The 25,892-nt window shown below is 48.1% G+C and overlaps 1 protein-coding gene across 4 annotated transcripts in view; it reads right to left on the bottom strand.

Moving 5' to 3' along the window:
* Positions 1-25,892, bottom strand: part of SGSM2 (small G protein signaling modulator 2) — a 52,630-nt gene continuing 26,738 nt past the window's right edge. For 2 of the 4 annotated variants that reach the window (XM_053274796.1, XM_053274799.1), the window contains 18 exons: positions 25,060-25,194; positions 23,746-23,870; positions 23,252-23,319; positions 22,372-22,535; positions 21,551-21,686; positions 20,758-20,892; positions 16,647-16,797; positions 15,368-15,432; positions 14,257-14,402; positions 12,262-12,390; positions 11,389-11,565; positions 9,998-10,396; positions 7,920-8,044; positions 7,035-7,117; positions 5,415-5,524; positions 4,206-4,302; positions 2,813-2,980; positions 1-1,790 (listed from right to left, as the gene is read on the bottom strand). In XM_053274796.1, the coding sequence (XP_053130771.1) occupies positions 1,702-1,790; positions 2,813-2,980; positions 4,206-4,302; positions 5,415-5,524; positions 7,035-7,117; positions 7,920-8,044; positions 9,998-10,396; positions 11,389-11,565; positions 12,262-12,390; positions 14,257-14,402; positions 15,368-15,432; positions 16,647-16,797; positions 20,758-20,892; positions 21,551-21,686; positions 22,372-22,535; positions 23,252-23,319; positions 23,746-23,870; positions 25,060-25,194 (2,502 nt within the window). In that variant the 3' untranslated portion in view covers positions 1-1,701. The remainder of the gene's footprint in view (positions 1,791-2,812; positions 2,981-4,205; positions 4,303-5,414; positions 5,525-7,034; positions 7,118-7,919; positions 8,045-9,997; positions 10,397-11,388; positions 11,566-12,261; positions 12,391-14,256; positions 14,403-15,367; positions 15,433-16,646; positions 16,798-20,757; positions 20,893-21,550; positions 21,687-22,371; positions 22,536-23,251; positions 23,320-23,745; positions 23,871-25,059; positions 25,195-25,892) is intronic. The other 2 variants (XM_053274797.1, XM_053274798.1) reach the window with 2 other exon arrangements.

Below are 25,892 nucleotides of genomic sequence, written 5' to 3'. Positions count from 1 at the left end.
AAAAGCTGTGACAATATGTATTTATATCCATAGGTTGCACTTAAAAGATAGACTCTTGAGCCATAAAGAAATATATTCCACTCCTGACAAAATAAATAAGGCAGTACACAATATTAATAAAATACCAAATCTGCAGAACATTATAATAACAGGTACAACAAAGTTTGCACAGTTATATAGTTTTTTGTATAGTAAAATGTCATATAATACATTCTCCCAAAATGTAGTGCAGTGTTTCTTTTTTAGAAAAGAAAACAAAAAAACCTTAATCCTTATGGGCAAAGCCAGCTGAGGATTAGGTGATACAGACTTCACTTTCCAGTGAAACAAAAATACGTCTGCAAGCATCTTTCTCTCCATGAGACCATCCAGCAGAACCATGCATTTGTCAATACACTTATTTGGCACACACACACACATACACACACACACGCACAGAGATGAACAACAGGGCTAAGAGACAGCAAGCATGCCGCACTGCAGATTTTTTGCTTTCCCAATCTCGCCATTCTTGTGTTCCAAACCATGTGCTAAAAGCAGAGATTCTCAAACTGGGGTCCCCAAATGATGTTGGACTACAACTCCCATCATCCCCAGCCAAAGGCCACTGTGGCTGGGGATGAAGGGAGTTGTAGTCGAACATCATCTGGGGATCTAGGTTCAAGAACTCTTGGGTTAAAGGCTGAGAAACCCTCAGAGAGGCCATACAGACACTCTCTCTTGCAGAATCAGGAATGTCTATCCCATTCACCCATGGAATTCAGCAGTCCTTTGGACTCCTGCATTTAAAAAAAATCAAGATGCTAGCCCTCATTATTGTGCAGAAAAGTTTTGGAGTTTCTCTCCATCTTCCCCTTCCCTCTATTTCTCTGATCTTTCACTGTTAGTGGACCCTTTGGGGACACGGAGCCACCTCCTTTATTTATTATTTCTGCTCTGGAATTTTTATTTATTTATTCATTAAACCGCTTTGGAAACTTTTGTTGGAAAGCGATATATAAATATTTGTTGTTTTTCGACAAGTGCCGATTTTCTGGGTGTCCTTGGAACGGGTGGCAAACCACTAGAGCTCACTACACAATCTCTCCCAGTAATCAAAAGGATGAGAAGGAAGCATGTTTAGGGCACCGATTCTACCAACCTTCTTCCATCTCCTGTTCACCCTAACCGGCTTCAGAGCTGCTAGCATTCAGGGGATGTTTTGCTCAGCAAGACCTTGGTAGTCAGCACTGCCCCTTCTGAACATGATGCTTTCGACAGCCACACCCATATTTGGGCGGAGGGGAGATGGCATAAAATAAATAAGACTTTGCAAAAGGACAGCAGGAGGATAGGCCAAAAAAAGGGAGAGACAGTTATGCCTTTCCTCCCATGCTACCTGTCGACTGTCCCAGGCCAGGAGGGAATTCCTAGACTAAGAAATGCAAAAGATGAGGCTGGGGTCAGGGGACAGAAAAGAAGAAAGTATTTCGAACCCTGAAATACAAAATCAGAAGAGGACTCACTCTCTCAACGCAGCTCACCTTCAACTGGTGGGGGAAAATCTGTTGACTTGTGTTTCAAAGTTAGAAGATGTAACTAGGATGCACTTAAGTGACAGTGCAAAAGATGCTTTGACACCCCTGCCCACATGTCCATCCAGGGTCCAAGAAAGGTTCCGGCCACACGCTTCTTGTTCCGTCCATTCTGCAGCATCGGCACTCACTTGTTCTCAATCAGCGTCTGCACTTTGAACACCAGGTCCCTGGCGATCCTCAGGATCTCTGGGGCATTGTGGTGCTCAGCCATTTCTGTGCAAAAAGAGGAGAGAACACCAGTTAAAGAACCTCGCTGATTACGACTACTTTTTAATATAGGGCTTCTCAACAAAAGTTTCCAAAGAGGTTTACATAGAAAAATATATACATGTATTTATTTAGCAAATCTATATATTGGCCAATACTCAGGTCTCTGGGCGGTTTACATAAGATAGTTTCCTGTCCTCAAAGCATTTTGTTGCCAGACACATAGACACACTCGCACGCCCCCGCCCCCCCTCCACTGGCCCATATATCTCTTTATGGCACTTTCAAAAAAATAAATACATACCTAATAAATATAAAGAACAACTAGATTGACCTTGGCCTTGATAAACACACCCTTAACTATGAAGGAAGTGCAGATTCAACATGACAATACCCTCCCACCATTCTGATTTTAGCGGACAAACCTGGAGAATTTTAGGCAGCTTAAAAACCTGAGGGATAGCACAGTAGCAGGTAGATTTCTACAGATCTTCCCTGCAAGGAGGTCTGCCTAGGCCTTGCTAAGCAGATCCTTAGGCATGAAGCAAGACAGGTTTCGGGGAGGGGGCCACCCTCACCGCATTCTGATCATGGTGCAGAAACTTGGGGAATTTTCAGAAATCTGGTGAAAAGATCTGAAAAATATGAGGATTCTCCAGTACAAGGAAGACACAGGATGCCTCCGAGCACATGGTCAGCCAGAATTTATTTGCAGCCCCACAACTAAGCTCGCAACCTGTTCAGGCCAAAATCCGCTCCAGGTTTCCCCCCTAAGCATTCTTCATTTCAGCAGCTGCATTGAGGGAGGAGGGAGGAACACCTTTTTGATTCTGCTCTGGTTAAACAACGGGCCACAGGGAATGAAGCTGCCACGAGATCCCTGTCTCCCATCTGTCCACTCCTGCTTTAAAACAAACGCTCCCCTCTAACTGTTGCAAAGAAAAACACATAAGGGTGTGTGCAGAGGCAAGGTCAGCTCCCGGAAATGAAAAAGGAATCATTCAAGCAAGCCTGACTTCCCCCCTTACCATTAAAAAACTTGATGATATCAGTGAAATCCATGTTGTTATCGCGGATAATCTCCCGGTAGACTTCCACCAGCGCTAAGGCAATGAAAAGGACAAAATGTTCGGAAGAGATGTACTTTGCTGCCCAAATAACTTCCCACACTGTAAATACATCCTCGTACAATAATTCTGAATGGGGGGAACAAACATTACAAAAGCATCCAATTACTCATGGAGATCAGAGTCAACAGTTCTTCCCAGGACACATTCTCCCCACCCTGCCCCCACTAAGACCGCAAGAGGTAAAAGCGCCGCTCTGGATGAGCTCCTGGGGGCTGTAACTCAAGGGTTGCGCACAATCCCAAAGTGCTGCCCCCAAGGATGGAGAGTCCCAGGTTCAATGCCTAGTTCTGTCCAGTTGAAAGGTTTGCAAGTTGCAGGGATGGGGATAAGAGCTTGGCCCAAGACCTAGAGGGCCCTGAGGTCTGACTTAGGGATGTGCACAAATCTCGCTCGAATCGGTTCAGATTTGAATCAGTTCATTGAAAACCATTGAATAGAGTGGAGGTTCGCTCGAAGCAATTCGAGTCGGTTCCCTATACAATGGTTTCAAACTCAAATCGATTCCAATTTGGATCAATTTGAGTGAGATTCGTGCACATCCCTAGTCTGACTCAGGATAAGGCAGCTTCACCGCAATATTGAAGAAGGGCCCCAACTCGCCCCAATGCATACTCTGCATGCAGAAAGTCCCAGCTTTCAGCCCCAGGATCTTTCTTCAGCCTAAAGCTCAAACTGCAGACCTCTTGCAGCTGTGGACTGGCAATGCTAATCGGCCCTAACTACCTGCGGTTGTGCCTGAGGGTGATGGGAGTCCAACAAGAGCTGGAAGGCTACTGTCCGAGACTCCTGCCCAAAGGGTCTTGGGTAAAAAGAGCTAGGACTAAGCTGGAGTTCTTGGAAGGCTGCTGCGTAGACAATACTTCACAACACACTCCACATAAGGGGAGCCAAAGATGGGCCTGGCCTAATTTCATTGTGATTATTTTTAATACAGAGGCTTATGAAAAATTAAAAATGGCACAATGCCTTGTTAGAAAAGGCATTTCCTCCAGTGGGAAACGGAAGGCAGAATGCCTTCTGCAGTGCCTGTTGCGACTTAGAAAGATTTTGTTGTCGCTGGAACTGCTGTTGTTTTCTCATATATGAAAATCTAAAGCATTTTTTATTTCGAGTCCTGGTTTTTCTCCTACATACATGCATCCAGATTCAGGTAGACAAACGTATATGGCTATCTGACTAAGGTTTCTTTTAGCACGTGACAGCTCTGGGAATTGGCTAGTGTGGCCAAAGATAAAGCGAAACTGAGCACACCTAACGGCACAAGCAAGATTCAACGGCACAATAATCTTACCTCTTTTAAAATCCAGGAGGAACCAGCGATAGCAGAAGTAGAAGTGGGTGTAATCCCCGTTCTGGTGCATCAGTTCAAAGAGCTCAGAATCTAGAATCTTTCAAATAATCAAAAAGCATGAAATGAGAAGAGGAAGCTGGGTTTAAAAAAAAAAAATCATAGTGCAACCGTGTAACACCGTGAGGTTGTTCTCACAACCACAACGAGTGGGGCGGGCGGGCAGCAGGGAACCTACCTACCCCCAAGATGACCAAGGAGCTCTTCGGCACGCCACAACGCTCCCACACACTGCACAGATCGGTGGAGGCCAGGAAAACCAGTCCTGGCCTCCAGGAATCCGATAAAGCATCGCGCAACAAGCACGGCGCATCGGTGCTTCCCCCGCGAGTCGGGCGGTCTCGGCACCCGACTCGGTGTCCGCTCACATGCAGTCCGAACACCCACACGATCCTGAACCAGGGTTGAGGGCGTGCTCATGCCCTCTAACCCGAGTTAAGGGCCGGAGTTAGAAGTCGGGCTAGCGGGATTGGGAATGATCTCTGAGCTGGGTTGGGCTGCGTTGGGTGAATCGCCTCGGTGCCTTGTTATGTCCATCCAGTGACTTTCAAGTATCTATTTCTAAATGTACAGATAAATCACAAACAAAACATGCTACGAAAGAACCTTTCTCCGCCATACCAAATCTATCCTCTTGACCTTCCCGAAATTTGCAAAAAGGCTTCTCAAACATTTGGAAAGAAATCTCTCTGGATATTCTCCGCTCTTATCTTAAGAGAGCATGCCAACGTTTGTTGTGTTGACACCGTGGAGGAGAACACTTCTGCTCGGCTATCGCTTTTTATCTGCCTAATGCTTCTATTAGGAACATAGGAAGCTGCCATATACTGAGTCAGACCATAGGTCCATCTAGCTCAGTATTGGCTACCCAGGCTGGCAGCAGCTTCTCCAACATTGCAGGCAGGCATCTCTCTTTCAGCCCTACCTGGAGATGCTGCCAGGGAGGGAACTGGGAACCTTCTGCTCTTCCCAGAGCGGCGGCCTCATCCCATAAGGGGAATCTCTGACAGTGCTCATATATCAAGTCTCCCATTCATATGCCACCAGGGCAGACCCTGCTTAGCTAAGGGGGCAAGGCATGCTTTGAACTTCCTTTGGGGGGGGAGAGGGGTGAGGTCAGCCTACTTTAAAGAAAAACATTCAAGGACACACCTGAATGAGGGACCGCATATTTGCAAAATGCATGTCCATGGCTCCCCCGTTGGGGAAATTCTGACTCATCCTCTTCATTAGGTGGGTGAAGCAGCTATAAGCCAGCTCATCTGAAAGCAAATCAAGATAGACGCTCGTTTGCATCAAGGACGGCCAGCCAGACAAACACATTCATTTGTCAATGCAACTATTTTTAAATTAAATCTCTCTCTTGCTCTTCCTCCAAGGACCCCAGAGGTTAGGTTCCCCTGATAACTGAGCAAAGAGGCATCTTTTAAAAGTGGTGATTCTCTTTCTTTAGCAGGGGGAAAGCAACTGGCCCTATCCATCCCCATCCTTCCAGTGGCTGTTGCTGGTGTCTATCTTATGTTTCTTTGTTAGATTGTGAGTCCTTTGGGGACAGGGAGTCATTAAAAAAAAAAAAATCTATGTAAACTGCTTTGGCCACTTCTTGAAAAGCGATATATAAATATCCATCGCATTCATATTTATCCTCACAACGACCCTGTGAGGAAGGTTAAGCTGAAAGATAAGTGACTGGCCCAGAGTCACCTAGTGAGTTTCATGGCTGAAGGGGGATTTTAACTCAGGGCTGCCTGATCCTAGCCTCTGCGAAACAGGATGCTGGACTAGATGGGCCGCCTTGAGCCTGATCCAGCAGGGCTGTTCTTATGTGGACCGAACCACCTCTTGTTTGGTTTGTGATAGAACCATTGAACCAGCCAGTTAATGCACACCCCAAGGGCTGCTCATAAATGTAACTTCCTCCAACAACACCCCCAAAATTAACTCCAAGCAATGTCTACTTGCTATTCCTGTTGATACTATTTTTATTTTTTATTACTATTTTTGACTGCCAAGTCTCTGAAAAATGCAAAGACAGACAGATAGATAGATTCTTTATTTCAGCCATTGACGATCGTAAGAAAAATGCAAAGATTCCCCACATTGGTGCAATCCCATCAAGATGTTCTGGGAATCCCACCCGGCTGATATTCATCTTTATTGGTAGCTTGGGATGTGTTTAGTAGCAATACTCCTACACACTAATTTATTTCAGGAATATTTTTTCCCTGCCAGATTTCTGGAAAATGCAGCAACTCATCCCAGTGAACATGTTTTGGGGATCCATTCTGTTGCAATTTCATATTCCTGGTAGTTTGGGATCAGCAAACGTGAGTAATTTCTGCATTTTCCAGAAATCTGGCAGACAAAAGTATTATTTAAAAATATTGTGGATAAGAATAGCAAGTCGATATTCCTCCATGTTGCTAGACGCATCCTAGGCTACCAAGAAAGAGAGCTTTCAACTGGATGGGACCTCTAGAACTTGCTGATTGAGATGGACACATGTGGGCAATATCCGCATTTTTCAAAAACCGGGCAGAGAAAATATTCACTCAAAATGTTACAGACAGGAAGAGAAGCAGATATTTCATGGAGTTGTTAAACATGCCCTAAGCTCTCAAGAAAGTGAGTTTTCTACAGGACTGCAAGCACCAGAACATGCTTTTTGTGGCAGAAAAATGTGGGAAATTTTGGCATTCCTTATCATCTGCACCCCTGACAAATCTTCAGAGCTGCATTGTGTCCATGGAAAAGAACTTCTGGGTTTCCTACCTTTGTCTAAGATCACCAGGAGTGGTGCGAGGAGATCACACATTCCTTGAACGTAGCCGACATCTAAATGTTCCCACACGTAACTGCAAAAGAGAAGAAAGAGAAAGAGACACACAAGATACATCTCTTAAATACATCCCACTCACTGTCCCCAGAAGGCTTGAATTTGCAACCACAGCAAGCAGTGAAATGCATCTGAATACATTCAGGCTCCAGTTCTAAGCACATTTCCCAGGAATTAAATCCCACTGAACTTGATGGGACGCACTGCTGAGCCAATATGCATGCAGTTGTGCAACGAATCAATCCGATCTGTATTGGCCATGGATGTCATACTGGCGATGCTGGCACTGGATGCCGGATGGGGAGTGGTGGGAAACAGGAACCCAGGGGCCATGAAATCTGAGGACAATGATGTCAGGTTTCCTTCTGAGTATGAAATAACTAGGCACATTTTCAAGCAGGAGAAGAAATATCAGGGGTCAAACTGCTTAGCGAGCATAGGTTCTCGAACCTGGGGCCCCAGATGCTGGACTACAACTCCCATCACCCTCAGCCACAATGGGCCATTGCAGCAGAGGTTGATGGGAGTTGTAGTCCAACATCATCTGGGCACCCAACTTTGAGAACCTCTGCCTTAAAGCAGCACACCAGAATTCTATGTCACAGGTATAAAGTTCTGGACTTTTCAAAAAACAACCCCCCACACAATAATTCCTGAGCAAGAATTGGTCAAGCGACAAGAACTTAGAATTGAATAATGGATTTAAAGTCCATACTTAACTTGGCTCCATATTTTACCAGTAGGCTCCTCCCCCTTTGAGTTCCCAGGCTCCGCCTCCCAAGTGTCAGCCCCTGGAACTGGCAACCCCTTGATTAACTTACCTGCACATAATGTTCCGAAGTTTCTCCAGGTTCTCATCGGTGAAATACCAGTAGTTTCGGTCACACCTCTGGACGTCTTTATCAATTCTGTGCAAGTTTAAGGCAACAGTGTCCAACATTTCTATCTAGAAGAGACAAATATAAATCACATACTTGTCGCTGAACACCACATTAATGCTTTCTCCTGAATCTGAGATTTGCAGCTCAACAGGAGATGAAGGAGAAAGGATTTCATTTTTTTTTAAAGCCAACACAAATTTCCATATGCAACTCAAGATAAAACGGCTACAGAATCAACAGAAATCAACAGAAAATGAGAAGATTAAGGTAAGTTGCTATAACAAATGTACGCTCCTGTTACTCGGCATTTTGCACTCTTGGTCACTCAACATTATATATGTAACTGTAAGATCTCTTGCTTAACTATCGGCAATTGCTCTCCCTCGTGGCTTTCCTTTTCTCCCTCTGATTTTCTTCCAGCAGACCATCCCGGGTTGGTCACAGAAAGTGACTTTTTTTTGCATAGGAGGGGCTTCTCAGGAGGACGCCAACGTGGCAGAGTCAGGGAAGCTATAAAGGGGAAGACTAATTCCTTCAGAAAATGGAAGTCCTGCCCAAATGGAGAGAACAGGGAGGAACATAAGCTCTGGCAAAAGAAATGCAAGGAGAGAATTTGGGATGCAAAGAGAGGGTTTGAGGAGCATCTAGCTAGAAGTGTCAAGGGGGATAACAAACACTTATTTAACTATATCAGAAGCCAAAAACCTGCTAGGGAGGCATAGATGATTTTAAAGCTTTGGCTTTTTATATTAAGCAGGGGGAGAGCAACTGGCCATATCCAACCCCAGCACAACACCCCTCCCTTGTATTTCTTTTTAGACTGATCCCCTTTGGGATGGAGAACCATCTGCTCATTCCTTAAAAAAAAAAATTAAGAAGATCTTTATTACAGTCACAGACCAGAAAAATCACAATACAAACAACTGATGAATACGTTACGGAAAAGCAACCCATGACAGCATAGGCTGCGGAGTTCTACAAGCAGCCAAGCAGAATTTGGCAATGTTTAAAGAAATTACATAAATCCGATCAGAGTAAATGCTGAAGGTAAAAGAGATCTGCACGGCCTGGAAAATTAGTTAATGAAGGTGTTATATCCTGGGCACAAATATTTCTATAGAAGTCACAACATAATAAAACCTGATGGCACCCACACCCTACAGGCAAAGGCAACTTATGGAATTTTCTTCAATTTCCCTTCCAAAACAGCCGTGGGTGAGATATTAAAATGAGCGAATGTTAAAGCTGTTTGATATTTCAACACCGTGATTTGGCTTAAATATCTGGCTGGCCTAAACCTAAAAGACTGATCCCCCGAATTGACATTTCTAGTTGTGGCTTCTTTGGGAACATTTGTGGTCGTTGAAAAGTGGTATTCAAATATTCTAAATCAGTGTTCTTTATTCCCTGCGAACTGAGCACAGAGGCACCTTTGAAAGTGGTGCTTCTCTTTTGTTTAGCAGCGGGAGAGCTGCTGGCCCTCTCCAACCCCAAAACAGCATCCCTCCAGTGGCTGTGGCTAGTTCCTGCGGCGCTGTGCATGCCCCCCAGCGCGGGGAGTGGAGGCTCCTTGGAAAGGGAGCCCCTTTCTTGAGCCCCTGCACCGTCTTGGAAGTGCCAGGAACAGGGGCAGATGAAGCTTCTGGCCACTCTTAAGTTCCCAAAGCGGTTTGCACAGAGGATTAATTAACTTAAATTAATTAATTTAGATGGCTCCCTGTGCCTGAAGGGCTCACAATCTGAAGAGAAACAGAAGGTAGGAACCCGCCACAGCCGCTGGGGGGATGCTGTGTGGGGGATGGAGGGGGCCAGTTGCTCTCCCCCTGCTAAACAGAAGAGAACCGCCGCCTTCAAGAGGTGCCTCTTTGCTCAGTTAGCAGCAACAAATCCTTGTTACTTGTTAGAAGAACTGGCAGGTCACCCAGGAATCTCCCCCCAATCCCAGTCGGTCTTCTGTCCATCTCTGACGCAGGGACTCCCACGTCACCCGCGCCCCACAACCTTGAACGGGAACCTACCGTGTACGCAGCAGAACACACAGACAGGCTTTCCTCCGCGGGGGCTTGATAACCCGGCTGAGAAGGGGGGGACTCCGCTGTCACCGAGTCCTGGCGTCCCAAGTCCTTGGTTTTCGTGGGGTGATCAGCCCTCTGTGGGTCGACGCCGGTTTCTTCCTCAGCGGCATCCTCGAAGCAGACGCTCTGCCCATCGTCAATGCTGGAGAGGATTCCGGAGGTGACGGAGTAATTCCGAGAGGAAGGGAGTCCAGAGTCCGGGGAGTCGAATTCGACCGACTGCTGCTGCCCCACGGCCACCAGAACCGTCGGAGCGTCGGCACTCGTGGCGGTCAGCGAGGGGTCTTCCGGCGCTTTCGGGTCTCGGTCTACAGAGTCCATTTCGTCTACAGATATAAACACCTGAAGGCCACGTGTTTGCAGCAGGGGGAGAAAGAAAGACACCAAGCCCAGGCACATGTTAAGTCCAACACTTGTACACCGTCACAGAGGACAGGCCAGTTAATGGCTACTAGTCCGGTGGCTGTGGGCCCCCTCCAGCCTCAGAGGCAGGATGCCACCAAATCCCAGTTGCAGGGGAGCCACAGCAGCCGGAGATGAGAGGGTCTGCCCTCCCCTCTTGCCTGTGGCATCTGATGGGCCACTGATGGGAATCTGATGGGCATCTCAGCGGCATCTGATGGGCCACTGTGGGAAACAGGAGGCTGGACTAGGTGGGCCTCCTTGGGCCTGATCCAGCAGGGTCATTCTTCTGTTCTTATAGTCATTCCCATGTTATGTTGAACGCAGGCAAGCAGTACACGTCCTGTCTGTGCCATGCATTCGAAGGGCCTGTATCTAGGTTCACTTTTAACATGAACCCAGGTACACTCATTCACACAAACACGTGTACGAATGCAGAGATCTGTACACTCCTACAGCACAGTGTGTGAATCAGGCTTAAGTCAGCATGCTGTGAAATCTCAGTTTGGGGAGCGGGGAGGAATCCAAAAACATTTTTGGGGCGGGAAACCTTAGCTTGCCTACCCACAATTTAAAAAGAGGGAAGCCGAAAGTGTTCAAACAGCTTATCAGGAGGAGCAAAGCAATTTAGTGGAAGTGAATAAAGGTTGTGGGTGATATTTTAAGAGATCATAACGATTATAATTAGCAAGGGACCCCGTGCCTAATATTTTGGCCCCGAGGACTGAGTTGCAACCCTGAAAATGACTGGATTGGATGAACCCATGGGTTCATTGCTGCTTTTAGTCAGGAGGGCTTAATGGAACCTCCATTTTCAGAGGCAGTATACCGCTGAATATGGGCTGCTAAGGTGAAACAGCAGAGGAGAGGCGTTGCTTTCAGGCCCTGCTCAGGGGAGTCCCAGAGCTGTGGGAAGCAGCCAGGGGACTTACATCATTGCTGATGGTGGAGTCCCTGTGAATCAACCGCTGGACGTGGCTGTCGATGCTGCTGCCAGAGGAGAACTTGGTGACTGTTTGGGACTCTTTCTCCCGGAGCTTCACAATGACCTCACAGGCCTTCCACTCCGCCATCACCTTCTGATATCGGAGGGCAATTTCCTCATCCACCTTAAAGACAGACAGACACCGTTAGGAGCTGATCTCTGGGGAAAGGCCTGGGGAAAATGTATGAGGAGTCCCAGATACGATTGTAGACTTTTGGGGGGCAGGGACCTATCTTTTTAGGCATTTGTACTCAGTGTGTGTGTGAGAGAGAGAGAGGATGGGGGAGGGGGGGAGGGAGAGCTGGTTTGCATTTGAATGGGAGACTACATGTGTGAGCACTGCAAGATATTTCCCTTGGGGGTGGATCTGTCCTGGGAAGAGTATCAACATGCTTGCATGCAGAAGGTTCCATGTTCCCTCCCTGGCAGCATCTCCAAGATGGGGATGAGAGAGACTCCTGCCTGCAACTTTGGAGAAGCCGCTGCCAGTCTGTGAAGACAATCCAGAGCTAGAGAGACCAAGGGTCTGACTCGGTATATAAGGCAGCTTCCTCTGTTCCAGATGCTGATGGAATGCTGATGGAGCCCATCATCCCCAGCTACAATTCACTGTGGCTGCAAATCAGCAACATCTGGAGTTCCACAGGCTGGGCTCTCTGTCTGAACCGCAGCAGGGCAGAATGCAGGCAAAACGAGATCTGCCTGGCGCTGTGCAAATCAGCGGTGTGGCTATTCAAGGAACGACACAGACCCCGACGGCTCCTGCCAGCCGAGAGCAGCGTCCAGAATACCCCCCGTGGTCTCGGCCACGAGCACTCACCCGGCCCATCTCCTTCTTCGCCATGCCGAACTTGTAGTGGCCCAGCAAGAACGGCCAGACCTCTTTGCGGATTTCGTGCTGCACGCCGCCGTAATACACCCGCCGGAGCAGTTCTAACTCCTTGTAATTCTAACACCAAAAAGAGGATAAATGAAACACTGCAAGAAACGTAAGCTAAGCTTCCAGCGGCACCTATGGAATCCACATGGGATGGTGACAGACACAGGATGGAGTGTCTAATAAATAATAACAACTTTTATTAGCTGCCCCAAATTCTTCTCTGGGCAGCTTACAACACAATATCAAAACATGAGATAAAAACACAGAACACATTAAAACATAAGGGAACACACACACACACACCCCAAAAAGGGGGGGGGGGGATACAACACAACACAACACAATTTAAAAGACATTTTTAAAATCAGTTAAAATCAGATCACAATTTAAAAGGCCAGAGTGCCGTCAATCAATCAATCAATCTTCATTACGGTCATAGACCAGCATAAAGTATAAGGGTGATTACATGTTAAAAGTGAGATTAGATAAAAAATGATTACATATGCTAAAAGAACTAAAAATACTAAAAATAGTAAACATCACGAGGGCCTAAAAGGTAGTAAATAAAAAAATGCATGAGTTAAAAGACATGAGAGGACAGAAATACACGACCTGAGTAATAAAACTGAAAAAACAGCCAGGTTGAAGGTTGTAAGGAGCAGTAAAAGGGAGGTGCGTGAGCAATTGCAGGCCCTGCCCAGAGTCACCCGGAGTCAGACTGAGGCTGATTCACCTGGAGTCTAAAAGAACAAAGCCAGGCGAACCACGCTGGGGAGGTTCATAAGCAGGGAGCCACCACCGAAAAGGCCCTCTCTGCTTTGCCTCATTTGGCAGGAGCTGGGCCTCTGAAGAAGATCTTAAGGTTTGGGATTGGGACATATGGGGCAAGGCGCTCTCTCAGGTAACCTGGTCCCAAGTCATTTAGGGCTTTTAAAGTTAGCACCAGCACTTCCCCAGAACTCAGTGAGAAGATCCCAGATTCAGTCCAAGGATCTCCAGTCCAAAACCGGGTCCAGATATCACACAGTAACATTGTTTATTTCAGGGGTTCCCAACCTGTGGCATTCCAGTTCATGCTGAACTACAACTCCCATCATCCCCAGCCACAATTGGTTGTGGCTGGGGATGGTGGGAGTTGTAGTTCAGCAAGATCTGGAATACCACAGGTTGGGACACCCTGGTTGATTTCATCTGACTGGTTTATTTCATTAAAACAATCCCAAGGCAGTTCACACAAAAATTAAAAACAAGACTATAACTTTGAATTTGTGCCAGTCAACAAACCATGGTTTGTGTGGGGCAATCAAATCACAAAATCAAAAACTCTGTTCTGTCCGGATTTGGGAACTGTATTTTTGCTCCCAATTTTCAGGTGTGTGGAAGCAAAGTAAAAGGAAAACTTGGGTAGAAGTGATTGTGTGGAAGCAGGGTAGGATGAAAGGATACCAAGGTTTTCCTACTGCCTTGCTTCCACGCAAGCACTATTACCCAGGTTTTCCTCTGACCTTGCTTCCACACAACTAGTAGCAGACACAGCTCCCAAACCCAGGCAGAACACAGTTTTTGATCATGTGAATTACCTCAGAATCTACCAAAATCCAAGGTTTGGAGTTGCCTGAGACACCTTAACCATGGTCTCATGTGATGCCCAAACGACAACCATGGTTTAATCTCAGTTTGTTTCCACAGCTCTGCCTTTGCAGGGTGTTATACAGAGAGAGGCAAGCTTAAATTGTGTGCAATACGAAAGACAGGGGACAAACAAGTCACAATATGGCAAAACAAGCCAAGGTGTGGCAACTGTCTCTGGCACCAATCCACCTGTGTTTAAACCACTGTTACAATGAACCATGGTTCCATGTGATGTTGGAAACACAGACTCTCACACCCTTCCGATACAGCAAAACGGCAAAAGCTTGCCCGATACGGCTTTACCTTCTTGTCCTTCTGATATTTGTTCCACACCTCTTTCGTCAGCCCTCCCATGGCGCTTGAGGGTTTGTCTGGCGGGATGATGGTGTGGTTCACGAGAGCAGACAAGTGTGTACGGACAGTGGACAAGTGGCGGCAGTAGGCAAGCCCTGTGTGAGGCGGGGAGAGAAAAGGAGCAAGGGCAAGAGGTCTTAGGGCCGTGTCCTTCATTTTAAGGCCTGGGGGCCAGTAGTGGTCCCAGTCAACCCGAACTGTGGCTCCCTGACTAATGGCTTATTGGGCCTGAGGTGCAGTGGGGAAGTAACGTGCCTAAGGAGCAAGAGGTTGCTGGTTCGAATCCCCACTGGTCTGTTTCCCAGACTATGAGCAACACCTTCATCAGACAGCAGCGATAAAAGAAGACGCTGAAAGGCATAATCACATACTGCACGGGAGATGGCAATGGTCAACCCCTCTGCCAGTCTGAGAAGATAATACTGAGCTAGACAGACCAATGGACTGACTCAGTATATGGCAGCTTCCGAGGTTCCCTCCTGTATTCTACCCAAGACAACCACAGGGCTCTGTGGTTGCCAGGGGTCGACATCCGACTCGACAGCACAACTATACCTTTACCTGATTCCCAATATCAAGAAACTTGAGTCTTGGATTCAGGGAAGGGCAGTGTTTTAGGAAGGCAGGGCTTCTCAGACTTGGCTCCCCAGATGTTGCTGGCCAAAGGCCACTGAGGCTGGGGATGATGGGACAGCCAGGAAAACAAACCAGTGGATCCTAGAACAAATCAATCCAGAATTGTCACTCGAGGCACAAGTGACCAGGCTCAAACTATCCTACTTTGGACACGTGATGCGAAGACCCAGCTCCCTTGAGAAGTCCATATAGCTGGGGAAAGTGGAAAGGAAGAGAAGAAGAGGACGACCAGCAACAAGGTGGATGGACCCGATGACGACAGCAGTGAATGCACCACTGAAAGACCTTCAAGGCCAAGTTGAAGACAGATCAGCCTGGAGAGAATCTATCTAGGGAGTCGCGTTGACACCGACTTGACAGCACTTAATCAATCAATCAATACGATAACAAAGAACAAATAAGTTTCCTCGGATCTCACACTTACATCCATAGAAGGCTCGGGAAACGATCTGCCTCTTCATACTTTCGCACAGCATTTTGAGAGAAGTCCTGTAAAACACACACACAATAGTTTAAATGCTGCATACATGTGTTTATTACATTTTATCATCCCACCCTTTCGTTCTCCACAAGTTCAAGCCAAAAGTCTATTTATTCTTGGCATTTATACCCCGCCATTCCTCCAAGGAGCTCAGGGCAGTGAAGGTGGTTACTGTGATCCTCACAACAGCCCTGTGAGGTAGGGTAGGCTGAGAGAGAAGTGACTCACCCAGAATCATCCAGCAACTATCATGGCTGAATGGGGATTTGAACCTGAGTTTCCCAGGCCTAAAGCAACACTCTAAGCATCACACCATGCTGATTTTCTAAATCCTCCGCTGAACTTCTCAGTTCTGGGAGCTGCAGATATCCTGGTCTCATTTCCAAAGTGGAATCCACCTTAAATGCCAACTCACGCTACCAAATTTAATTCCAAACTACTCTCTTGTCCTCACAACAAACTTGAAGGACTGTGATGGGCTTACGCCGTTAATGTGTCTTGCAGATCCTGGTGGATGGAAAAGCAGGGTATATACGAACACAGGAAGCTGCCATATACCGGGTCAGGCCACTGGTCCATCTAGCTCAGTATTGTTTACACAGACTGGCAGCGGCTTCTTCCAGGCTGCAGGCAGGAGTCTTTCTAAGCCCTGTCTTGGAGATGCTGCCAGGGAGGGAACTTGGGACCTAGATGCTCTTCCCAGAGTGGCTCCATCCCCTAAGGGGAATATCTTACAGTGCTCACACTTCTAGTCTTCCATTCAAATGCAAACCAGGGTGGACCCTGCTTAGCAAAAGGAACAGGCCATGCTTGCTACCACAAGACCAGCTTTCCTGACAGTTCTACAGAGGTTTCAAATAAATAAAATAAAACCCAGGCTGGTCTCCGGCTTCCTTCCTACCTCCCAGAAAGAATTGCTCAGAGTTCCCCAAAAATGCACCCAGCAAGCCAAGCATACCCCACCGGAAAACAGGTGTGGATCTGTCTCCAGTCTCTCCTGTCACAGGGATTCCCAGATGACGTTGACTACAACTCCCATTATCCCCTGTTGCCATGGCTTTGGGTGGAGGATGATGGGGGTTATAGTCAGCAACATCTGGGAATCCCTTGTGACAGGGAAGACTGGGCTTGATTCCTTTGGTCTTTGGCCACAGCAGCTGGGGATGACGGGAGTTGTAGTCAGCAACACCTGGGAATTCCTTGTTATAGGGATTTGGCTCACCTGTCATGGATGCAGTTGCAGCAACTCGGGAGGTCATACGGGGAGCTGCCTGTGGAACACGACAGACAGGAGGAGCCTTGACTGCAGGGGTCCAGCTGCCATGACAGCAGGCTGGCGCTGAATCCGGGCATCTCCGCCATGTCACCAATATCTAGGGGCAGGGTAGAAAGGGAAGGGAGTTGGGGGAGGAACAGGAGGTGAGGCACAAAGCCCCTGGGCCTCCCGTGGGACCGGAAGCTTCTTTCGGCTGCGATTCGGACAAGAACAGAAAGGACAAAGAAAGCACAGAAAGGCTGCCATGGGCCTCCTTCCAGATGGTAATTGAGGAGCACAGGAAGCCGCTGTATACTGAGTCAGACCCTTGGTCCATCCAGCTCAGGATTGTCTGCACTGACCGGCAGCAGCTCTTCAAGGTTTCAGGCGGGAGTTTCTCCCGGGCTTGCCCGGAGATGCTGCCAGGGATTGAACCTGGGACTCCGATGCTCTTCCACTGAGCTGTGGCCCCACGCAGTGTTCCATCTAACAGGGATTCCCAGATGTTGTTGACTACAACTCCCAGCATCCCCAGCTGTAATGTCCTTTGGCTGGGGATTATGGGAGATGGTCAACATATGGGAATCCCTGTTAGAGGGAACACAGGACCATTTCCTAAGGGGAACATCTGATGATGCCCACATGAAGTCTCCCATCTAAATGCAAACCAATGCAGATCCTGCTTAGCAAAGGAGACAAGTCATGCTTGCTACCACAAGACCAGCTCTCCTCCCCAATTTTCCCCTCCACCTTAAGCTCAAATTTCGATGGGAGATTTTACAGGGCATCTAGAAGACGTTTAAACATCTTGTGTAATTTCTCAGCGCCATCTGCTGTCAATCCATGAAAAACCCATGTCTCTTTCAAGTTAGAATAAAAGCAGCATTGAGGTTTTTCATAGACTGTCAGCAGATGCTGCTGAGAAATTACACAAGGTGTTTAAATGTGCCCTGTAAAACCTCCCATTGAAATCTGAGCTTAAGGTGGAACAAATTACCATCTGGAAGACTCTTAAGTCCCTCTAACAACTACACATCGCTCTGTTCCAGTCTTGCTTCCCATTGTATCTTTCTTCTGCTTAGGCCATTTGGGGAAAGTGGCAATACTGCAAATTGTTACCAAAAACCCTTGGCCTTGTTCCTTAACCATTTCTCCAAATGACACATTTCATAAATGCCTGGCCCTTCAGCTCATCCATGATGACCATTAAGGCAAAAGATGGTTGCCACCGATGCACCCAAACACAAAAGCATGCAAGTCATACTCTTCCCCCACCCCCCCGCCAGCTGCTTTTTCCAGTTAGGGGGCTAAAAAGGACCCCTTCCGGATCATGCACCCTGCTATCTGACATAGCGAGTTAATTTTTCCAAAAGAAAAAGAAAAGGGGAGGGGGAGACTCTTGAGTATGCACATGAGGGAGAGATTCAAGCCATTATTGCAACGTAAGGAACACCGAAACAACAAGGTGCAGGATCAGAAAGACAGGTGTGCGGGGGGGGGGGGGGGAGTGAGCAGAAAATCATGCTAGAAAGGAAAATCAAGTCCATGAACGTGAATTAAAAAATGCTCTTCACCTTAATTCTTCAGGAAGGAGCTGAATGAGTCAGTATTTATGGCAACTTCTCCTAAAACTATTTGGCCACCCAATCTTAAGGGGTGGGGTGGTGGTGGTGCGTTCCCCCCCTTCCCCCCCCCCACAGACAAGAAAAGAGCTTTGATATTTATTTATTTTTAAGCAGTGTCCTTTTAAGGTGAACCTCACAGAACCTAAGAATTCAGATGAAAGGTACCTGAATTAGTGAAGAATTAGAGTGAACAGCATCTTCAGAGCGGTTTTATTGATTTGGTTTGCAGCGGTAGGTCTCTGCGCACATTCGGCCCACATGCAAACAGGTCAAAGAGGTTGCAAGGAACTCAAAGCAAAATGGAGAACAAACAGAGCCCAACAGTGTTGTCATTCTGCCGCTGCAGAGGGGGAATATTCCGGGGGTGGGGTGGGGGGGACCATACCACATGAACCTGCCCTGCACTGCCAGCCCAACAAATGCAAACGGCGCCTTCTTGGTGTCTTGCTAAGTCACAGGAGGAGCCATCCACCAGGAAGTGTTCAAGTCCCGCCGAAAGGAGTGAAAATTGTGCAAAGAGGCGTGCACAAGAGGGGTGAAAAGATGCACTTCCTGGTGGATTCTGCCCCACCAGTGAGATCCACGTCTTCCCTGCTTAGGCCTTAACAGCACCCAGATTCTGGCTCCTGAGTGTCGGTCACACCAGAGGGGACAAGCACCCTCCCCAGACAAGTAGGTCAGCCCCTACTGCTGAATCACAAATTGGAAATTAAAAGACGCCTGCAGCCTAAGCCTGCTAGGGATGTGCACAAGTGGATTTGAATCCAGATCAGTTTGATTTGGAACACTGAACAGAGTGGCAATTCGTTCAATTCGATTTGAATTTGCCTGGATTCAAATCGATTCAAATGAATCGCCACTCTGTTCAATGGCTCCCAACCGATTTGTGCAAATTTCGTGCACCTCCCTAAAGCATTGCTTCCTTGATAGTTATCTCCCCACCCCCCTTCAGCAAGGCTTACTTTAGAGAAAATCTGTTTGAGATGGGATCATGCAGGTGAACTACACCCATTACTTCTCTTTCAGAAATTTAACCTGTTGGACAAATACACTTTGAAATGCACTTCGTCTCTTGTTTTCACCTGAAAAGAAGTATTTTTAAATATCACTATTCCACTGAGGTGGCCACCTCACTCCGTCTCATGGCAGGGACAGCTCTGACCTGTCCCAATTTTCCCAACACATCCCAATTTTCCAGGACAATTCCCTGTTTCTTGATCTCTCTCTCTCTTATATTGCACCCTGGGCTACACAGTGGTCTAAGAATGTAAGATGTAATCCTGCCCTCTTCTCCCCAAAGGGCCTGCCCATTCAAAAGTTTAATTCTTTGCACAATAAACAGCTAGTCTCTTAAGCTGCTCTCCCTCCTCTGGAAGATGAACTGCCTACCTCAGTACTCATTTAAAACACAAAATTGTCTCAGACAAGATTTCCAAATTCACAGAAGCACCTTTTCCTCTCTGAAGTGTTATGAGATGCCCCTGCAACAGACTGGGGAACTCTCTCCCACTGGATCCTCACACCACCGTGGGCTGGTCACTTGAGCCTCAAGAATGAGCTCCCTTCCTGGCTGGGTGGGGGGCACCAAAGTCAAACTTTGCCTAGCGTGCCAAAAATCCCAGGGACGGCCTTGGTCATACTTCCTACCAAAGTCCCATCACAGTGGCCAAGATTAAGAACACAGAAAAGCCATGCTGGGTCCAGCAGATGCCTCTGGGAAGCACACAGGCAAGGGGTGAGGGCAAGCCCTCTCTCCTGCTGCTGTTGCTCCCCTGCAACTGGGATTGAGAGGCATCTGAGACTGGAGCTGGCCTTCAGCCATCAGACTAGTAGCCACTGATAGCCAAGACTCCTCCATGAATTTGTCCAAGCCCCTTTTTAAAGCCATCCAAGCCAGTGGCCATCACCACATCCCGTGGCAGAGAGTTCTACAGTTTAATTATGCACAGTGTGAAAAAGTACTTCCTTTTGTCAATCCCAAATTTCCCAGCCTTCAGTCTCATGGGATGTCCTAGTGTTGTGAGAGAGGGAGGAAAATTTCTCTGTCCACTGTCTCTACTCCAATGCACATCCCGTGTACACCTTCTCTCGCCTCCATGCATGGCCCCCTTTAAAGCCATCCAAGGCAGTGGCCGTCACCACATCCCGGGTTACACCCCCATATGCCTGAAGAGGGCATTTGCAGCCCACCCCCCTCCCAGGGTCAAGCCTCCGGGCACCCAACCAAACCACCGATCACCTTTGCTCTCTACAGAGAAGAAGAGAGAAATAACGAGGGGCCGGCTGTCGGGGAGAGAAGCGGCTGGTCTCTTTCCCGTTACCCTGACCCGGAAGGATGCGGAAGCAGGACATGGATCTCGCAGTAATGCCAACACTGTTGTATGCCCAGCATGAGTGTTCGTGCTCCAATGCCACTGGGAGAAATGAGGAGGAAGCCGTGAGGGAATAAAAACCTTTCATCCTCTTAGGATCTGTGAGGTTCCAAGAGCAGATCATGGATAGCATTGCGTGCAGCTTATCTTCCTCATCCTCGTCATCGTCGACGGAGGCCGACCGGCTGGCAGCTAAGTGGTGGTAGTTAATAGTTACTGCTCAAAGAAAATAGTGAAAGAGGAGCATAAGAAAAGAAAATGGCGCCCGGTCCACAGTCAAGTCTTAAAAGGACATGTTCAACGCAAGGCCAACGGGATCCACAAGGGGGCGACAATTTGTATTTGTAGCAACGCTACCTTCCAGCCAAAGGCGTCTTTGGCACTAAAGCTTGTTCCTCACAACTGAACATGCTTGCGCAACAGGCAGGGCTTCTAGGAGTTGTGAAATGACTGCCTGCCCAGCCATCCAATCAGTGGAAGAAAACCTGTCAATTTTTTCCATGGGGGGGGGGAAGTATTTTTACACACACACACACACACTTTCATCTTGATTTCATTTAATATTTTGGAAAGATGTCTCATTTCCCATTTTAAAAATAAATGAATAATCCAGGCTTTCTGCTTTTCCATCCCACTTTTTACTTCGTTCCCTAATTTCAAAAGCGAGGGAAGTCAAATATATGAGGGTGCTGTCATTTTAGTTTTAACCGACTATGGTAGTGTACTGATCTCCCACCTTACCCCTGCAAAATAATACCATATTTCATTGCACATTAAATATTCTGCTTTGTAAGCCATCTCAAAGGCTCCTTATGTAGTCAGGATGAAAACATTCAGTATGGAGAACCAAATTCGGAATTTGGAAGGTTCTTACTGTTGTCATGTCTGTGGCCAGGGTAAATGATCCTGAAGACGTAATCCGTGGCGGTCTCCATTGCAACCGGCATTTCGTCCAGATCCACAGACCTGTTGTGGCTGTTGCGTTTCCGTAGTTTGGGAAAGACTTTGCCCTGCAAGAAATCACGATGGAGAGAATTTGGACGGGCCAAAGGATCACCCAATGAGACTGACAGGTCATACATTTGGGAGAGACTAAAAAAACATTTTCACACAGTGCTGTTTCCTCTTATGCATTTCAGATCCAGTTCTTAATCTCTGACTGGTTGACCTTTAGCACGGCAACCATCCCGTGCATTTTTCAAAAAGGCGGGATATGAATAATTTTACATACATTGACTTGCGGAACTCACTGCCACATTATGTGGTTAAACAGGCACTGCCTGTGGCTTTAAAAGGGGTTTAGAGAAATTCATGGTCTATTGGCCACAACAGCTAGGGAGGGCTATGGTCTTCCTGCCCTGCTCGGGGGCTTCCTGGAAGCATCTGGTTGGCTGTGAGAGACAGTGCAGGGTCACTGATCCTAAAAGGCTCTTCTTACCCTCTCAAGAGGAAGGAGGAGTCTATCCATCAGTGTTTGCAGCAACCGCTAAATGGAGCTTCCATATTAAGAAGCAGTCTGCCTCCAAATGCCATCCGTTGGGGGCCAGGCACCAGGGCAAGGAGGTTGCCTTCACACCCTGCCCTCGGACCCAGCAGAGCTCCTCCTGGCTCACTTGATGTGCCTGCTGAGGGCCAATGAGCTGATCTTGGCCCCCACACACCCCCAACCGAGACTTCCCGGCATGGCTGAGGTACCTTTCCTTGTTGGGACCGCAATGGGGGCTCCAGCTGTCCACGAGGCAGAAGGCCATTCTCGAGGCAAGAGAGGAAAGCAAGGAGATGCCCGCCAGGGGGGAAATGGAGGGGCGGCCGTTGGATCCCATCCTGGCTCACCAGCACCAAGGTTCCCCCTCGTTCTGCTGTGGGGGAAATGGGGAGGCGGTCACCTGGGGATTCTCTCTCTAAACACACACACACGATTGCAGCTAACAGCTGACCATGTCTGACCCCGTGGTCTGAAAGCAGAGGATGGAGCCCCCTTGAGGAAGCAAAGCACATCTGGAGCTGGCCAGGGACAGGATTGAAACACAAGAGATGCATCTGGTGACTGGTCTTGGGAACATAGGAAGCTGCCATATACCGAGTTGGACCCTTGGTCCATCTAGCTCAGGACTGTCTACCCAGACTGGCAGCGGCTTCTCCAAGGTTGCAGGCAGGAGTCTCTCCCAGTCCTGTCTTGGAGAAGCCAGACGGGGGAACTTGGAACCTTCTGCTCTTCCCAGAGCGGCTCCACCCCCTGAGGGGGAATCTCTTCCAGTGGTTTCACACATGTAGTCTCCCATACAAATGCAAACCAAGGCATACCCTGCTTAGCAAAGGGGGCCCTTCCTGCTCGCTACCGCCAGGCCAGCCCTCCTCCTCCTCTTCCCCTAGGTCTGCAAGGTGTAGCCCAGTTCACAGCTGAGAGCCGGTCTTGTGATAGCAAGCATGACGTGTCCCCTTAGCTAAGCAGGGCCTGCCCAGCCCTACCCCATCCCGCTCCAACAATGGGTCTGCACAGGAGGCCTTCTCTCAGGTAACAGAGCCACCCTCCCACTCGGCCCGGAACCCCACACAAAACAGCTGGCATGCTTACGTTGCTGATGGCAGTGGATGCAGACGATCTGACTGAAGGGCACAATTAAGGCATAGTCCCAGTAGATGCTGGAAAAGGAGAGACACACAAGGAAGTGACCCTTCCTTGAAGCACGGCTGGTATCCCGGGATAGCCAGCCCCTGGCCTCACTTTGCCCTCTGGAGCCGGTGCCCTCTTCGGAGACTGATGAAGAGTGAACTTGAGTTGAACACGTTCTAGTAAGAACTGATCTGCCTGCTTTTGGAGGAGGACGCTCGTCTCCGGTGGAGAGTCGCCCCATGAAAGACAGAGGGGCCTCTCTCAGACTCTGGAACTGGGCCGAAGGGTTGGCTGAACTACCTTGGAATGCTTGACTCCCAAGGGCCCGGCTAGGACCCCACCTGAGTGGCAGGATATGGAAGGCCCCTCCGCCCACCCTTCTAGATCTCTGTATCAAGGGCACGCATCACTCCATCTTCCCTGCCCACCTCCACCTTAGACTGGGCATGAATTACCTTTTCTCGAGCTCCGAATCGCCCAGGGTTCCGTTCATGAGCTGATTCGGCGTCCACTTTAAAGTCAACGAATCGGCAGACTGGTGGAGCGAAAGGTAGCCCGGAATGGCCTCCGTGTCGTCTTTCTGTTTGGAGAAAATGTTACCAAAGTATTAGGAAGCAGTTCTATTCCTTCTGTTTTTGTTAGTTTCCCTCTGTTCATTATTAATGCAGCACACTTGCCTAGTCCAAACTCCATTGCTGTATCGCTACTGAATATACGGACAGTGTTTAGCAGTGATTCGATTTCTGACTGGGACTTTCCATTCAACTTCAGATGGCCCATGTACAGCAGATGGTTGATTTGACTGGATGTTTTAGATGTTTGGTATCCGAGGCCTGTTTTGTTTAGTATTTGTGAACGTGGGGTCATGGCGATTACAAACAACAGAGGGGATAGTGAGTCCCCTTGGAAAATGCCTCTTCTAATGCTAACCTGTCCAAGTGCCTCGCCATTGATTGTTAACTGTGTACTCCACAAGCTCATTGCTTAATAATAATAATAATAATAATAATAATAATAATAATAATAATAATTATTATTATTATTATTATTATTATTATTATTATTATTATTTTCTCTGTTCAGTTACGTGCTGTTCATTGCAGGAGGGATACCGGGAGCAGTCGTTAGGAGTGGAGGGGTTAGGTAGTGTGGTGCAATGGTTAGAGAGTCCACATGGACCCAGGCCAATACCACCGTTTCTCCAGAACCCTGGATATGAAATGCAGTCAATCAGGACCTTCACTGTCGGAATTAAGAGACAAATCAGGCAGCGATCAGCCGGATGGTTGACAGAGATGAGTCATAGGCAGAGGGTGGGGGGTGCAGAGTCACTGGAATGAGTCACCAAATCGTGTACGCCAATGAAGGGAGAAATAAACCCACCGGCTTCATTTACATCGAACAGCCTGGGTCATGGAGACCCCGGCTCAGACATCACGCCTCTTTTCGCTCTGCTTGATGGAGCAGCACAGACAGAGGAGGTCGGAAGGGACCGCGGAGACATTCCAGAGCAGACCAGCCCTGCTGTGTTCTGGGCAGGAAACTGCAACTGCAACCGGCAACATCTCTGTGAGAAGTTGACTCTGCGGGCATCCAGGCGGCCTGGCCAGGCAGCGCGCCGGCACAGGGGTGCGCCCAGGAGGCTCCCTCTCACACTCAGGGGCTGGCCATCAGTGGCCTCGCAAACATATGAAGAGGGCCCAGGGCCACCTTTTCGGAAGCGCTGCCCCGCGGGTGCTGAGCCCGTCCGTCACAAGCCAAGTACTCACAGGCTGAACCAGAACGTTGTTCTTCCCGTAAAGCAGGTGCGTCCTCGAATTCTGGTGCAAGGACTCCACATAATCTCTGGCGGAGGCGGCAAAGCGGTCCTCCGACATGCTCCCGCTTGAATGCGGTTTCCGGATCTAAAGCACACAGGAACCACACAAGAACATTGATTGATTTACCGTAAAAAATTTCATGCCACCTTTCATTAAAACCATCTCAAGGCGGTTTACAAAACATGTAAAGATATTCTTATGTAAAGCGTAAGAAGAGCCCTGCTGGATCAGGCCCAAGACAGGCCCATCTAGTCCAGCATCCTGTTTCCCACAGTGGCCCACCAGATGCCCCTGAGAAGCCCACAGGCAGGAGTTGAAGGGGGCAGGCCCTCTCATCTCCTGCTGTGACTCCCCTGCAACTGCTACTCAGAGGCATCCTCCAACTAGTAGTCATTGATAGATCTCTCCTCCATGAATTTGTCTAAGCCCTTTTTAAAGCCACCCAAGCTAGTGGCCATCACCACATCCTGTGGCAGAGAGTTCTATAGTTTAATTATGCATTGTACAGGGGGAAAAACTTCCTGTTGTGGGGCATAAATTTCCTGGCCTTCAGTTTCATGGGATGAGCCCTGGTTCTAGCGTGCGGAGAGAGAAGTTTCTCTCTGTCCACTCTCTCGACATGCATCATTTTATAGACCTCTATCATGTCTCCCCATTGTCACCTCTTTTCCAGACTCAAATGCCCCAGGTGTTGTAGCCTTGCCCCATAAGGAAGGTGCTCCAGGCCCCTGATCATCTGGGTTGCCCAACACTGACCTCCACAGACAGTGTGGTGCAGTGGT

Source organism: Hemicordylus capensis, chromosome 12, assembly GCF_027244095.1.
Source record: "Hemicordylus capensis ecotype Gifberg chromosome 12, rHemCap1.1.pri, whole genome shotgun sequence".
NCBI lineage: Eukaryota > Metazoa > Chordata > Lepidosauria > Squamata > Cordylidae > Hemicordylus > Hemicordylus capensis.
The sequence above is the reverse complement of the archived record's forward strand: the minus strand, read 5'-3'. Positions and strand labels throughout refer to the sequence as shown.